The sequence below is a fragment of the Eurosta solidaginis genome, chromosome 2 (assembly GCF_040869045.1).
Source record: "Eurosta solidaginis isolate ZX-2024a chromosome 2, ASM4086904v1, whole genome shotgun sequence".
NCBI lineage: Eukaryota > Metazoa > Arthropoda > Insecta > Diptera > Tephritidae > Eurosta > Eurosta solidaginis.
The window spans coordinates 56,636,113-56,650,831 of record NC_090320.1 but is presented as its reverse complement, the minus strand read 5'-3'; the positions used below and the strand labels follow the sequence as shown (position 1 = coordinate 56,650,831).

Sequence of the window (14,719 nt, the reverse complement as noted above, 5' to 3'; positions counted from 1 at the left end):
AAATCCTCTTATTTGCAACCCTCTGCTAAGTTCGTATCGCTAAACTGTTGAATAAATAACTCCAATATGTAATAATGCAAAATGGCCTTTATTCAAGTACTTCACAATAACACTTGTACTTTGCAACGAATAGCTTACTTAATAACCAAACTGATTGACAGCTCAAATGAAACTCTACTATTCAAAATAATACTGCTATAGCTCGCTAGATAGCGCTTAATCCAAATCTCAAATCAAACTGAATTCCTTCTTACTCGCCTGCCCCGCTTTTATAGTTTACGCTGCATACTTCTAGGCTCTTCCATTTCCAGAACTTACCAACTATATTCGTGTGTGTATAGTTCTCATATAGTTTCTACTTGTTTACAATTGTCTACTTTTTAGCGCTTCTCAGATGTACATATGTGAGTTTGTAGTTTACAGTCTCCCGCACACACATAAGCGTATAAGTAAATTCATCTGTGTGTGACATCTCATCTCTCGCTGCCTTGTATGTAAATGTTGCTCGTCGGAATGTGTACATATGTGTAGACGCAATTATTGATTCGTTTATGTAGATACATAATGATTGAATTATTGATGTGAATTCACGTCACTGCTTAGCATCGGCCTGGAGATGGCAGCACTCCTTAGTTTTGCTAATATTCGTAACAGTATAAATGGGTTGAACCCTTGGACCGAACCGGGTTGGAAGTACTCATGAACCGGTACAAGTTTTGTCTAAGTAGTTCGAACCACTGAGCCGAACCGTTTCGACTTTTTGCAAAGAAAAAGCGTTTCCAAATAGAATGTTAGGAGGAAAAAAGAGTATAGCAGCTGGTTGGAATCTGTGCCGGACGATTCAATCTAAGCATTTTGCAAAGCGTGCACTTTCACTCAATCAAATTTGATAGCTCGAATTCCCTGTTTTCTATAAAAAAATTCTCACTTTTCTTAATAAATAATGTAGTATATGTATGTTTCTATTCTATATTAATTTAAGCCACTTGAGGACAGCGCCATTGTCACAACGTCCAAGAAAAGAAATGAATACTTTAGAACTTGTGGGAATTTCATGCAATTTTTTTTATTCAAGATGCGCGAAATTCGTAACTTTTTTTATTTCTATGGGTAATTTTAAAGAGTATATCCTCCGGCATCACTGTTGCGTATGTGTATGTAACCGATAGATTTAAAGCAGGTATTGTAAATGGTTTTTTTGAAGTCAACGTTCTCACTGTTGAAATTAAATGTTAATTTAACCTTGGGAAGAAGAAAATAACTGAAAAATTTTGCTAATCAATTTCCGTTGCTATTACCGTGTTCCCATAAGTGTATTTATTCATGTTAGTTCAGTTGATTGTCAATTAACCACAGTTAATTGCAATGCAATACTTTAAAGGCTTTCACAAACGCGGTAAAAAACACTAACGTAACATTTACCCCCCCCCTCCCTCCAGTGCATTTACCCCCCCCCCCCCTCCAGTGAAACGAAAAATTTATTTTTTTATTTGAATTTTGTGTTAATTGCGTTAAAAGTTTATGTTGGTATTGATGTAATTACTCAATTTTTTGATTATTTGATTTACTTTATATTTAATTTTTATTTATTGCATGTTTATTTATTGTGTTTATTTATTGCATTAATATTTTATATATACTAATATTTGGTTGTGTTATTGCTATGTTGTTTGTGAAATATTTTTATTTATCATGATGTGATTGAAGAATCTAGAATTAGGTTGAGTAATAGTAGATGGCAACTTTGTGTGCACAATTACTCAAAAATTAAAAACTTGTATTATGCAGAATATGTGTTCAATATATAATTGTACTCTGCATAATAGCCATGTTTTTTTATACACCGTATACGTTTACGTTTGCGCGTGAAAAAAACGCTTATCCTCGCTTAGATAATGCTTAGGAGACCCATCTAGCGTCAGTGGTTAAATAACTAGCTACAGCCACAGGGTGTAATGAAAAGTGGAGACACAACCCTCTGATGGCCATAGGGTATAACATATAGCTAAATCAGTTGCGATGAACTGTGGACACACATAGAATACATAGAATTAGTGTAGAGTGTGAAACAAAGACACATATTTCAGTTACATCTGAGTATAATGCGTATTGAAATTTAGTAGGACACATTTTATGCGCAGCAATTTCAGAGGTGTATTTAAAGTTTGTCGTTTAGCAGTCCATATAAAGTTTAAGCGTATAGACGTTTACGTGTAAAAAAAACACGGCTAATGTATGTCCAAGTTGTTGATAAGGAATGAAAAGTTGAGTATTTTATTCGTTCATGGGTTATATGAATTTATCATTAATGGAGTCATGTTAATAGGTATATTAGCCGTGTTTTTTTTTACACGTAAACGTCTATACGCTTATACTTTATATGGACTGCTAAGCGTCAAACTTTAAATACACCTCTGAAGTTGCTGCGCATCAAATGTGTACTACTAAATTTCAGTACGCATTATACTCAGATGTAACTGAAATATGTGTTTTTGTTTCACCCTCTACACTAATTCTATGTATTCTATGTGTGTCCACAATTCATCGCAACTGATTTAGCTATATGTTATACACAGGCATACAACAGAGGGTTGTGTCTCCGCTTTTCGGTACACACTGTTGCTGTAGCTAGTTGTTTAACCACTGCCGCTAGATGGGTCTCCCAAGCATTATCTAAGCGAGTTGAGTTTTTAATATGATTTCTTGAGTTTTTAATATGATTTACATTGCAATGTGAAATATTGATATTTAGGAAAACACTTTGTTAAAATTTATTTTAAAAAATCTTTAGAGATTTTTTAAAATTGTGGACATTTGTTTGATTGTTTTTTTTTTTTTTGTTTTTTGATTCAAAATGATTTCTGTTTTTTTAGTGTTTTGTGTTATTTTCGAATTGAAAATGAGGTTATTGTTTAAATATTAATTTAATCGTTTTGCAGAGTTTGTATATCTGTTGTTGTAAAATTTCGTGTATGAATGGATGATCGATAAATTTTAAAACAAATTTGAGAAGGAGTGTATAAAAGTAAAAATAAATTTCAAAATATGATCATATGTATTTAATTAGCGAGCTTTGCTCATATTGCTTTATACAAGAGTTTTTGTAATTGATATTAGAAAAAAATTGTAAGTTTACAAACGGTGATGGTTACTAGGACATGTTTCTGAATTTCACTTCTTCATCAGCTAGCTTTTCGGGAGCTGAGCGTTGAACTCGAATCTCCAACATTCATATCAGTGCGAAGGCTGATGCCTTTAGCTGCTAAGCCATATGAATTTCCCGTTGTTCGCTGTACAATTGGTCTCTAAGAGTTGCCTTTTTGTTTATATTCCTTTTGATCACCATGTAGGCACATACACTCTGTATGTAGTTTATTCCTAATGGTGTGGATATGATTTTTAGGCGCGCTTTTTGAAAGCTTAGTAACATTTGTTCGGATTTTTACAGTATTTGTTTTTAATACTTCCGCTGTTACTATTATATCAATATGATCATATGTATTTAATTAGCGAGCTTTGCTCATATTGCTTTATACAATGGTTTTTGTAATTGATATTAGAGAAAAATTGTAAGTTTACAAACGGCGATGGTTACTAGATCATATCCACACCACTAAAAATCATATCCACACCATTAGGAATAAACTACTTGGAGCTGAACTAATCATGTGAAAACGACTTCATAGCTTAAAAGGACGTTAGAAAGAAAAGTGAACCTTCTCAAGGCCAAAATAATGACATATCAATTTTAAAAATCGGACGTCAAAAAACCAAGTTACAACGAAAAAGATTTTTCGGCTGTATTTCGAAAGATTAAAAAAAATATTTTTTTCCGAAACCCTCTCAACATAATCTTTAAATTTAGGGGCGGACATTTGCAATTTTTTTTTTTGTATGGGGACCAACCCAGTCTAACAAACACGCACACTTTAAAAAAAAAAAAAAATTTTTAAGTCAAATTTTAACAAAAAATTTAATATCTTTTTATATTTAATAAATTATGTCAACATTCAACTCCAGTAATTATATGGTGCAACAAAATAAAAAAATAAAAGAAAATTTCAAAATGGCGTGGCTCCGCCCTTTTTCATTTAATTTGTCTAGAATATTTTTAATGCCATACGTCGAACAAAAATGTACCAATCCTTGTGAAATTTGGTAAGGGCATAGCTTCTCTGACGATAACTGCTTTCTGTGAAAATGGGCGAAATCGGTTGAAGCCACGCCAAGTTTTTATACACTCGGCCGTTAACACAATAACTTGAGTAAAAATCGATATATCTTTACTAAACTTAGTTCACGTACTTATCCCACTTTTTCGATATCGAAAATTTCGAAAAATGAAAAAAAATGCCATAATTCTATACCAAATACTAAAAAAATGGATGAAACATGGTGATTGCATTGGTTTTTTGACGCAAAATATAACTTTAGAAAAAACTGTTGCCACCTACCATATTAAGTAGAAGAAAATGAAAAAGTTCTGCAGGGCGAAATCAAAAGCCCTCGGAATCATGGCAGATTCCTGTTCGTGGTATTACATAAATAAATTAGCGGTACCTGACAGATGATGTTCTTGGTCCCCCTGGTCAACATTTTGGTCGATATCTCGAAAACGCCTTCACATATACAAATAAGGGCCACTCCCTTTTAAAACCCTCATTAATACCTTTTATTTGATACCCATATCGTACAAACACATTCCAGGGTTACCCTTAGTTCATTTACCTACATGGTGATTTTCTCTTATTTGATAAAGGGTGAAGGAAAATCGTTCCAATAACGTCACCCTTGGTCTACAATTTGGTCGATATTTCCCAAACGTATGTGGTATGGAATTAAAAACCACTTATAAACCATCTACGAAACCCTCCGAAACCAACACAGCTATAATTATACTCAGATGACCAGAGCTCACAGAGCTCTCAGCTGAGTATGTAATGTTCGGTTACACCCGAACTTAGCCTTCCTTACTTGTTTGTTATTTATATAACTTTGTTATTGGAAATGTTAATCAAACGCTCGTTTTGAGCTATCATATTACAACAAAGTTTCACAGAATATCTTTTGTCATCTGATCTTTCTAAGGTAGTGAGAAATTTGCATTTCCTTTCTGATAAAAATATTGTGCGTTCGAGCATGGCCGACGAGATACTGGCATAATTGTGGTCCGAAATATTCGATTTTACCGAATCGCACTTTCTAGGTTGTGTCATCTTTTTTATATACTTAATACATAAAGGGAAAGCAGAAGATTGATATTGTTTTTGTAAGACTTGGTATCAGTGGATCAGCCATCGAGTTGCTCATCGCTACCCTTTGCGGTCAGTGATTGAAAATATTATGCTGCTGTGGAGCTTATATTTGCCGCCGCCGTGGTGTGGTGATAGTGTGCTCCGCCTACCCCACCGAAGGTCCGGGGTTCAAGTCCTGGGTGAAGCAATATCTAAACTTAGGAAAAAGTATTTTCAATTAGAAAAAAGTCGCCTCTCCTAGTCGGCATAAAACATGTAGGCCCCGTCCCGCCAATTTGTTGGAAAAATTAAAAAGAAGCGGGACTCAAATTGAAGGTGAAGCTTGGCTTAAATCTCTTTGGAGGTAAATCGCGTCAAATATTTTATATGTATTTTATAAGATGTTTTTTTAAAAGTGTACTTATTACAATAGTAATCAAAATCAAAGGAAGAAGAAAAAGCATTAAATTGGGAAAGCGAGCTTAGAGGAGCTTTTATCGCATATCATCATATATATTATTTCTAATTGCCTTTTCGCTCTCATTTGGAATCCAAATATATAAATAAAGTTTTGGTTGTAAAAATGGAGATTCGGGCTATTAGCGAGCTTTGGGCAATTTTGGTCGTAGTGCCTTTGTTTAGCTATATTTTATTAAAATAATTTGTTAAAAATAAGCGATTGTGAGCACACAAAGAAATCTATTTGTGCTATGGCACTATTGTGAATATTTGCATAGGTCTATTATTTTTTTAGCACCCCCACGACCTCCACGTATTAAAATGTTCACAAGTGTTGAATGAAAAGCAGGGGCGGAAACTATTATTCCTCTTATAATATAATTCTTTGCAAGACTCTTAATTTTGGATTTTAATATATTTGGATCAAGATAAAAATTATTTTCCGATTTTTATTACCTGAGTCCGATAGAACTAGTTAAACCCGGACTTTTATTTTTAAGGCCAAAATAAAAGTCCGGCTTGATAAAAAAATTTTATTTCGGATAAGCCGTTTCTTTGTTATCAAGCCGGACTTTTATTTTGGCCTTAAAAATAAAAGTCCAGATTTAACTTTTATTTCTGGACTTTTATTTTTAAAAGTCCGAGTTTAACTAGTTCTATCGGACTCAAAAAATAAAAATACAGATTTTACTTTTATATGTGGACTTTTATGGAAAAAGTTCGAAAAATAAAAAGTATGCATGATTCGACATGATACTGCTATAGGGATACTTGAGAACTCAAACATTTTCACCTAGGACAATTTTTTGCCCCGGACTTTTTCGACTCCGAAAAAAAAATATTGTTTTCCGTCCCTGATGAAAATGGAATTTTTTTATTTATTTTTCTATATTGTGGTCCTATTCTTGTGAAAAATCGGGTAAAAAAACTAGCCAATGAAAATCTCTCTGAGAGGTTTAGAGGGGATCATTATTATTTTCAACTCCACAATTTGGAATATTAAATTAAGAAATGTGCTGTGTATAGATTAGAGATCTATAAATTTCTCGAAAGTTCTCCAAGGTTGGGAAATAATATGAGAGTGATGCTGGAGATCAACTCGAGAACTACGAATTACAAAAAAAAATGTCTCAAAGGTTGGATACTGATCGGAGAAAGATATTGTATAAAACTCGAGAACTTTATATTTCTCGAGGGCTGCAGATTTACTTTTTCTATTTTTGTTGGGTTAGCACCGGTTCTACCCAAATTGATATCTGGCCCACAATATATTTTTGCTGTTACAGTAGCTAACCACATGTTCAGATCTATTCAAGCGGATCTGAACAAATCAGAAAGGAGTTGAATTTTTTTCCATGAAACCAAATGTACATTCAAAGAAAAAAATTCCTTGAAACAAGGAAATTAGCTATTAAAATAAGGAAGAATGTAAGTACACTCAGAAAAAAGCACTTGCCATAAACTAGGAAAACATTTCCAAAAAAATTTTCTTTAAATTGAGGGAAATTTCAATTTGATGAGTAAACATTTTTGTATAAAACTTTTCATTAATTTGAGGTTAAATTTTTTCAAACTAGAATACTTGATTAAATATTTCCCACAATATTTACATGTTCGAACTAGTTAGCTTAGTGAATAAGAGTACTGAACTATAAAGTTGAGCACCTCAGATAGAAATCAACGGTCGTTACAGTTACACATCAAAGATTTTTTTATACAATTTTCTCCATTTTTAAGAAAATAATTTCTATAACCAAGTAAAATGAAGATCTAAATTTTTGAGAAAATTACTTGTCTAGATTAAGGAAAGCGTTTCATGGCGCAAAATCAATACTTACCAATTTTTTCATTTTCAGGAATTTTAAGGAATTTTTTTAGTGTATTGACAAAAACTTTCTCATTGTTCTAGGTAAGTAAAATGGCGTTTTATATAACTCTTCCGCCTAGAACATGTGTATTTTTAAGTTTTGAGAGTGTGGGCACAAAATAGCCTGTACTCAGAGGTGGTTGGAGTGAAGTAGAACTACTCCAAAATGATCCCAAATTCTACTGGGCTTAGATAAAAATGATTTAGAAAGTTGAAAAAAAAAATAAAATAAAAAAATTTTTCCTTAAATTAATAAAGAGGTTTACGCAAAAAGGAGAAATTCTTACCAATTCAATAAAAATTTTCCTTAATTCAATGAAAAATTTTTTGTAAATGTTTTCCTCATATTAGCTAACTGTTTTGAGTGTAGAATCGGTGGTGTTTAGGTTTCTTTTTCTGTATATCTTCTAAAGTATAGGTGTAACGTAAAATCTGGTTGATAGTACTCATTACGAATATCACAAATGTCAAAAAATATATTTAATCATTAAGCAAAAACTTAAAGAAAGTTACGTCAGGACCGACAAGGCGACAGCTGTTTAAATTATACCGTTTAAGTCTCTTTAAAGCCTTTTCTTCCGGGAGTGTGACTAGAACTCGATTATGGAACATATTGAATGACAAACAACGATTTGTTCTTGTCAGACTCATTTTATGAACTGTTGTTGTTGTAATTGTAGCAGTCATGAACTGGTTGTACTTTGCTCAATTTGTAGAAACAGAAAGAATAATCCAATGAAAGTTTATTTATTTATAATGAATGTTTATTTCTATATAACGGGCCTGACCCGTGCGCATCTTGCCAACCAATATAAGTCTCATCAAATATAAACAGAAATCAGCTGTTCTATCAATCTATTGAAACTTACTGCCACCTGGCGTATGGTAGCAACTGCCGGCAATGCAGTGCAAATATTCACAATAGTGCTATAGTACAAATAGAATTCTTGGTGTGCTCACAATCGTATTTTTAACAAATTATTTTAATACAATATAGCTAAACAAAAGCACTACGACCAAAATTGCCCAAAGCTCGCTAATCTCCTTTTTTACAACGAAAACTTTATTTATATATTTGGAATTTTCATTGAGAAACTTTTCATGGCACAAATACAATCGAAGTGAAGAAAAACTTTTTTCTAATTGTCCGAGCTTTGAACCCAGGACCCTTGGTGTAGTCGGCGGATCACGCCGCCACCAATATCTCACTCAATTTATCAGTCAGAAGAAGAATTTCACCAAATGCTTTTGTATATGGCACATATTGTTGTCTGAAAAAATCGTAGAGATCGGCCGTATATATAGTATATTTCTCAACCGATTATTCAGATTTAACAGCTATAAGCTCAAAATTTCATCAAATACTTACGTATATTTCATTTATTGTGCAGTTAAGTGATTCATGGCTATCTAAAACAGACCACGAGAAAAGTGAAACTTCGTGTCCTCTCACAAAGTACCGATCTGTTTTTATACCCTTCATGAAAATGAAATGGTATTTTAAGTTTGTTTCGAATCTCAAAATTGTAAGTCCTTAAAGGAGACGAGATAGACCCACCAATAGGTATACCGAATTGATGAGGAGAATACGATCTGAGTTGATTTAGCCATGTCGGTCTGTCCGTCCGTGCGTCTGTCTGTCTGTTTGAAAGCAAACTAGCTCCTCAATGACTTGATGAAATTTGGTGAGTAGGTATATTTGGGTGCCCGAACAATAATTTGTCGGAACCGACCGGATTTTTCGAAAAAGAGGGCTTTTGTAATTTATTCCTTATATTAACAGCTAGAAGTTTGAAATCCCACAGATCAAGATCGGCCCTATACATATATAACATATATCCCATACAACCGATTGTTCAGATAAGAAGTTTAACTAATTTCTTTCTCACTTAAACCCCTAGAACCTTGAAAATTTTCAGATGCTCACAAATACGGCATATACTATTGCCTAAAAAAATCGTTAAGATCGGTCATATATACATAAAAATAAAAAATGTAAGGCGCGATAACCTCCGAAGCGATCTAAGGCCGAGCTTCTCTTCCAATTTGCGTCGTGCTCCTCTTGATTTTCCCTACAAATTGGACGGACGGGACCTACATGTTTTATGCCGACTCCGAACGGCATCTGCAAGGCAGATGAGTTTTCACTGAGAGCTTTTCATGGCAGAAATACACCCGGAGCGCTTGCCAAACACTGCCGAGGGGCGACCCCGCTTAGAAAAATTGTCTTCTAATTTAAAAACCTTATTTCTAAAATTTTGATGTTGCTTTGCCCGGGGTGCGAACCCAGGGCATACGGTGTGGTAGGCGGAGCACGCTACCATCACACCACGGTGGCCGCCACATACATATAACGACATATAACGCATCTTGCGCAACCAATATAAAAGTATCTTAACAAATATCAACAGAAATCAGCTTTTATATCAATCAATTAAAACTTACATCTTGCATCAATTAAAACTTACATCTCATTTATTTTTAACAAATTATTTTAATAATATATAGCTAGACAATAGCACTACGACCAAAATTGCCCAAAGCTCGCTAATAGCCCGAATCACCATCTTTACAACCAAAACTTTCTTTATAGATTTGGATTCCAAATAAGAGCGAAAAATGGACCCGTACATAAAAACAGCAATTAGAAATAATATTGCCTAAAAAAATCGTTAAGATCGGTCATATATACATAAAAATAAAAAATGTAAGGCGCGATAAGCTCCGAAGCGATCTAAGGCCGAGCTTCTCTTCCAATTTGCGTCGTGCTCCTCTTGATTTTCCCTACAAATTGGACGGACGGGACCTACATGTTTTATGCCGACTCCGAACGGCATCTGCAAGGCAGATGAGTTTTCACTGAGAGCTTTTCATGGCAGAAATACACCCGGAGCGCTTGCCAAACACTGCCGAGGGGCGACCCCGCTTAGAAAAATTGTCTTCTAATTTAAAAACCTTATTTCTAAAATTTTGATGTTGCTTTGCCCGGGGTGCGAACCCAGGGCATACGGTGTGGTAGGCGGAGCACGCTACCATCACACCACGGTGGCCGCCACATACATATAACCCTATGTTCGAATAAGCCCCCTTGGTTTTCAAGGCAACTTATCAGACTTAATAACATCAAATCTAGGCTTTATAAGAGGTTCAAGAAATCTGGAGCATCTGCAGACCTCTCTAAATATCTAATAGCTCGTTCTAAATTTCACCGTCTTAATCAGATTTGTTATAAAAATTACTTGAGTTGTTGTAAAGCCCAATTTTTTAGAAATCCCAAAAAGTTTTACAGTTTCGTAAATTCAAAGCGGAAAACTTCTGGGTATCCTTCCTCATTAACCTTTGGAGGTAAAAAAGCTTGCACTGATGACGACGTTGCTGAACTATTTTCTGAGTTCTTTAGTCCACGTATTCATCCAGTGGTTTTCATTCTGGTCAATATCCCTATCGCTTAGATAGCTCGAATTACATTAGGAATCCTGCTATTGATGGTAATATTGTTCTTCAGAGTCTTCAATCTTTGAAGCCCACCTTTTCTCCGGGACCGGATGGTGTTCCTAGTTGCGTGCTTAGGTACTGCGCCGAAAACATGTATGAGCCTATTTTAAAATTATTTGAGCTATCTCTGGGATCTGCGTCATTCCCGGCACTTTGGAAACAGTCTTTTATTATACCCCTGCATAAAAAAGGTAGTAGGTCAAAAGTTGAAAACTACAGGGGTATTGCTAAACTTTCAGTCATTCCTAAAGTCTTTGAACAGATTGTCACCAATCAACTGCAATATCAGTGTTCTAGTATTTTATCTCCATGTCAACACGGTTTTATTCGTCAAAGGTCTACCACTACAAATTTGCTTGTATTCACCTCTATAGTTATGGAAGGATTTTTAGCGAACAAGCAAACGGATGTCATCTACACGGACTTCAGCAAAGCATTTGATACCGTCAACCACGAGTTGCTTATTCATAAGCTTGATTTACTGGGCTTTCCGTTTCACCTATTAATGTGGCTGAAAAGCTATCTTTCTAACCGGACACAAAAAGTCCTGTTCAAGTGCAATCTGTCGGAATCGTTCGGTGTTTCCTCCGGCGTACCCCAGGGAAGTCATCTAGGCCCTTTGCTCTTTGTCCTTTTCATTAATGACTTGCCACAGACAATATTATATTCCCATACTATAATGTATGCGGATGATGTAAAACTTTGCTACACTTACTTTCCTACCGATTTGAGTTCCTTGGATCTTCTTCAGGCCGACTTGGACTCGTTCCAATGTTGGTGCACAACAAATTTACTAGCTTTAAATTGCTCTAAATGTAAGCATATGACATTTCACCGAGTGAAGCCAGCATCGAAATCTTATGTAATAGATGGTACGCCTTTGGAGCGTATATCTATTGCAAATGATCTAGGTGTCCTTTTTGATCCGAAATTGAATTTTAACATGCATATTTCATCTATAGCCAACAAAGCGTTGGGTTTACTTGGATTTGTTAAAAGATGGGCTAAAGAGTTCGATGATCCGTACCTCACTAAGGTTCTTTACACATCGCTGGTTCGTCCAATACTCGAGTATTGCTCATGCGTTTGGTCCCCTGTTTCTCAAAAGCATATAAAGCGTCTTGAGTCAGTTCAAAAGCAATTTTTGATATTTGCATTGCGCGGCCTTAATTGGGACTCAAGTCTCCACCTTCCTCCATACAGAAGTAGACTTCTTCTTATTAACTTACCCACTCTGGAAAATCGGAGAATATTACTGGGGGTATTGTTCATCCATAAGCTCATTATTGGAGAAATTGATTCCGCGGACCTCCTCAGCCGCTTGTTTTTTGCGGTTCCCCCTAGAGTATCCAGACACTACGTTCCTTTCTATTTACCACTTTGTCGACGAAACTTTGCTAAAAATAATCCTCTTCTTATCTGGTGCGCGCACTACAATGACTTGTATAGCTGCATCAGTCTTCAATGTACTTTTGCCACTATATGTAATGCAATACTTGCCTATTTAAGAGATACAAGCTAATTTAATTTGCCGGCATTTTATTCCTTCGATAAAAAAACAGGAACTATCTCGCTTAAGGATGGAGGAACATTTATCAACATGTATCATTAAGAAGGAACAAGACAGTACTGTGTTGATTGGAATCTGGTGCATTCCAACAACGTAAAAAACATGCTTTTTCATGAGTCACTGACCGGAATCGTATGCATTCCGGCAGTATAATCTTATGGGTCAGGCATCGAGCTGATTGGAATCCGGTGCATTCCAACATCACAGGTCATGTTACTTTTTTATGCCTTGTGATGGCGTATCCTCATTACACTACTCTTAGCACTGCCGGATTCCCATGACATGCTGATTGGAATCTTGTTGCATTCCAACAGGGAGATTGGAATCCACTGCATTCCGAAATCATGCTGAGCGGAATCTGATGCATTCCGCCAGTATAAGATTTCGGCATAAGATCTTATTTCTGCTCATATTTCTTATTATTATTATATTCTGAAATTAAATAGTAATGTTCATTACTATTTCTTTGTTTGTAATATAACATTGTTGAAAGCTCGATATATCTTAAATTTTATCTTTTGAATTGTATATTTATATATCTTTTATATTATGCAGTCGACCATAGTTTGTCGTCGACTTTAAATAATAAATAAATAAATAAATAAAATATAACGCATCTTGCGCAACCAATATAAAAGTATCTTATCAAATATCAACAGAAATCAGCTTTTATATCAATCAATTAAAACTTACATCTTACATCAATTAAAACTTACATCTCATTTATTTTTAACAAATTATTTTAATAATATATAGCTAAACAAAAGCACTACGACCAAAATTGCCCAAAGCTCGCTAATAGCCCGAATCACCATCTTTACAACCAAAACTTTATTTATAGATTTGGATTCGAAATAAGAGCGAAAAATGGACCCGTACATAAAAACAGCAATTAGAAATAATATATATGATATATGTATATCCCATACAACCAATGGTTCAGATTTTATGAATTTTTAAAATTCTAACCATTCGGCACAGCCGTAGAAATTTCCATTCTTACTTGTTTAAATTAAAAAATCTCTTTGAATAAAGTATTTTCATACATTAAAAGGGCATTCCCCGATTTGTAAATCACAAATATATTTTGGGTTACGAAAATTGTCGCTAAATTGCTAAATTAATCCGTTATTATGCCTGAAGCTTGAATGAGAAGTATTCTCCTTGCGCTATGTTGCATCCCTAGTCATTTGACTTATTTTAGAGACCGTTAGTTAGAGCTGAGTTTTGCAAAAAGCCTCTCGACAGCAAACCTTCCTTCCGATTACGTGCGCACATTTTTTCGATTTATAGGGGCTCGTGTGGATCTCGACTGCCACATAATGGTAACATGCGTAGCTATTGGAGAATATTATACAAAACTGGAAAATCACCTTAAATCGGATACCAGTTAGTAAATGGCCTAAATCAGAATTTGATAAATTCCCGCCTCAGTATCTTTTTTCTTTATATAAACGCCTTATCCTAGATTATGTATGAAGAAATTGCATTATTAAGTTAACATTTCCTTTTATTTTCAGTCCACATTTGAGTGATGCCGAGAATGCTGAGGTTTTTGGCAAGTGCAATCATTTAAATGGACATGGACACAATTATACAGGTACATTTACTTACACATATGATAGTACATATTAATTTTGCTCTGTTCTCTAACATTTCCACACTTCCCAGTAATCACGTATTTTGTCCAAAGTTCATATCTTAGGGTATTCAGTAGAAACGAAAAAGTATTCATATTGTAACGAATTTTGGGAAATTCCTCTTATTCCAAACCTTCTGCCAACGTTCGAATCGCTAAACTGTTGAATAAATAACTCCAATATTCAATGATGCAAAATGGGCTTTATTAGACTACTTTGAGAGTACTTCACAATAACACTTACACTTCACAACCAATAGCGTGCTTAAATCAAAACTTAGTACCTGGGCGACCGAGCTTTGCTCGGCAATATTCGAGTATGCCGCATAACATACTTTGTTCTACATGTCATCATTAATCAAACTCTACTTTTTTTATATGTACATATATTATATATTTTTACTTACCAATATTTGATTTCCTTAAAAATAAATTTCAAAAACATATGAAACAAT

The 14,719-nt window shown here is 34.6% G+C and overlaps 1 protein-coding gene across 4 annotated transcripts in view; it reads left to right on the top strand.

Annotated features, from left to right (window-relative positions):
• pr (6-pyruvoyl tetrahydrobiopterin synthase purple) overlaps window positions 1-14,719 on the top strand; it is a 28,027-nt gene that overhangs the window by 8,758 nt on the left and 4,550 nt on the right. For all 4 annotated transcript variants that reach the window (XM_067765420.1, XM_067765421.1, XM_067765418.1 and 1 more), the window contains exon 3: window positions 14,146-14,225. In XM_067765420.1, coding sequence (XP_067621521.1) covers window positions 14,146-14,225 — 80 coding nt within the window. The remainder of the gene's footprint in view (window positions 1-14,145; window positions 14,226-14,719) is intronic.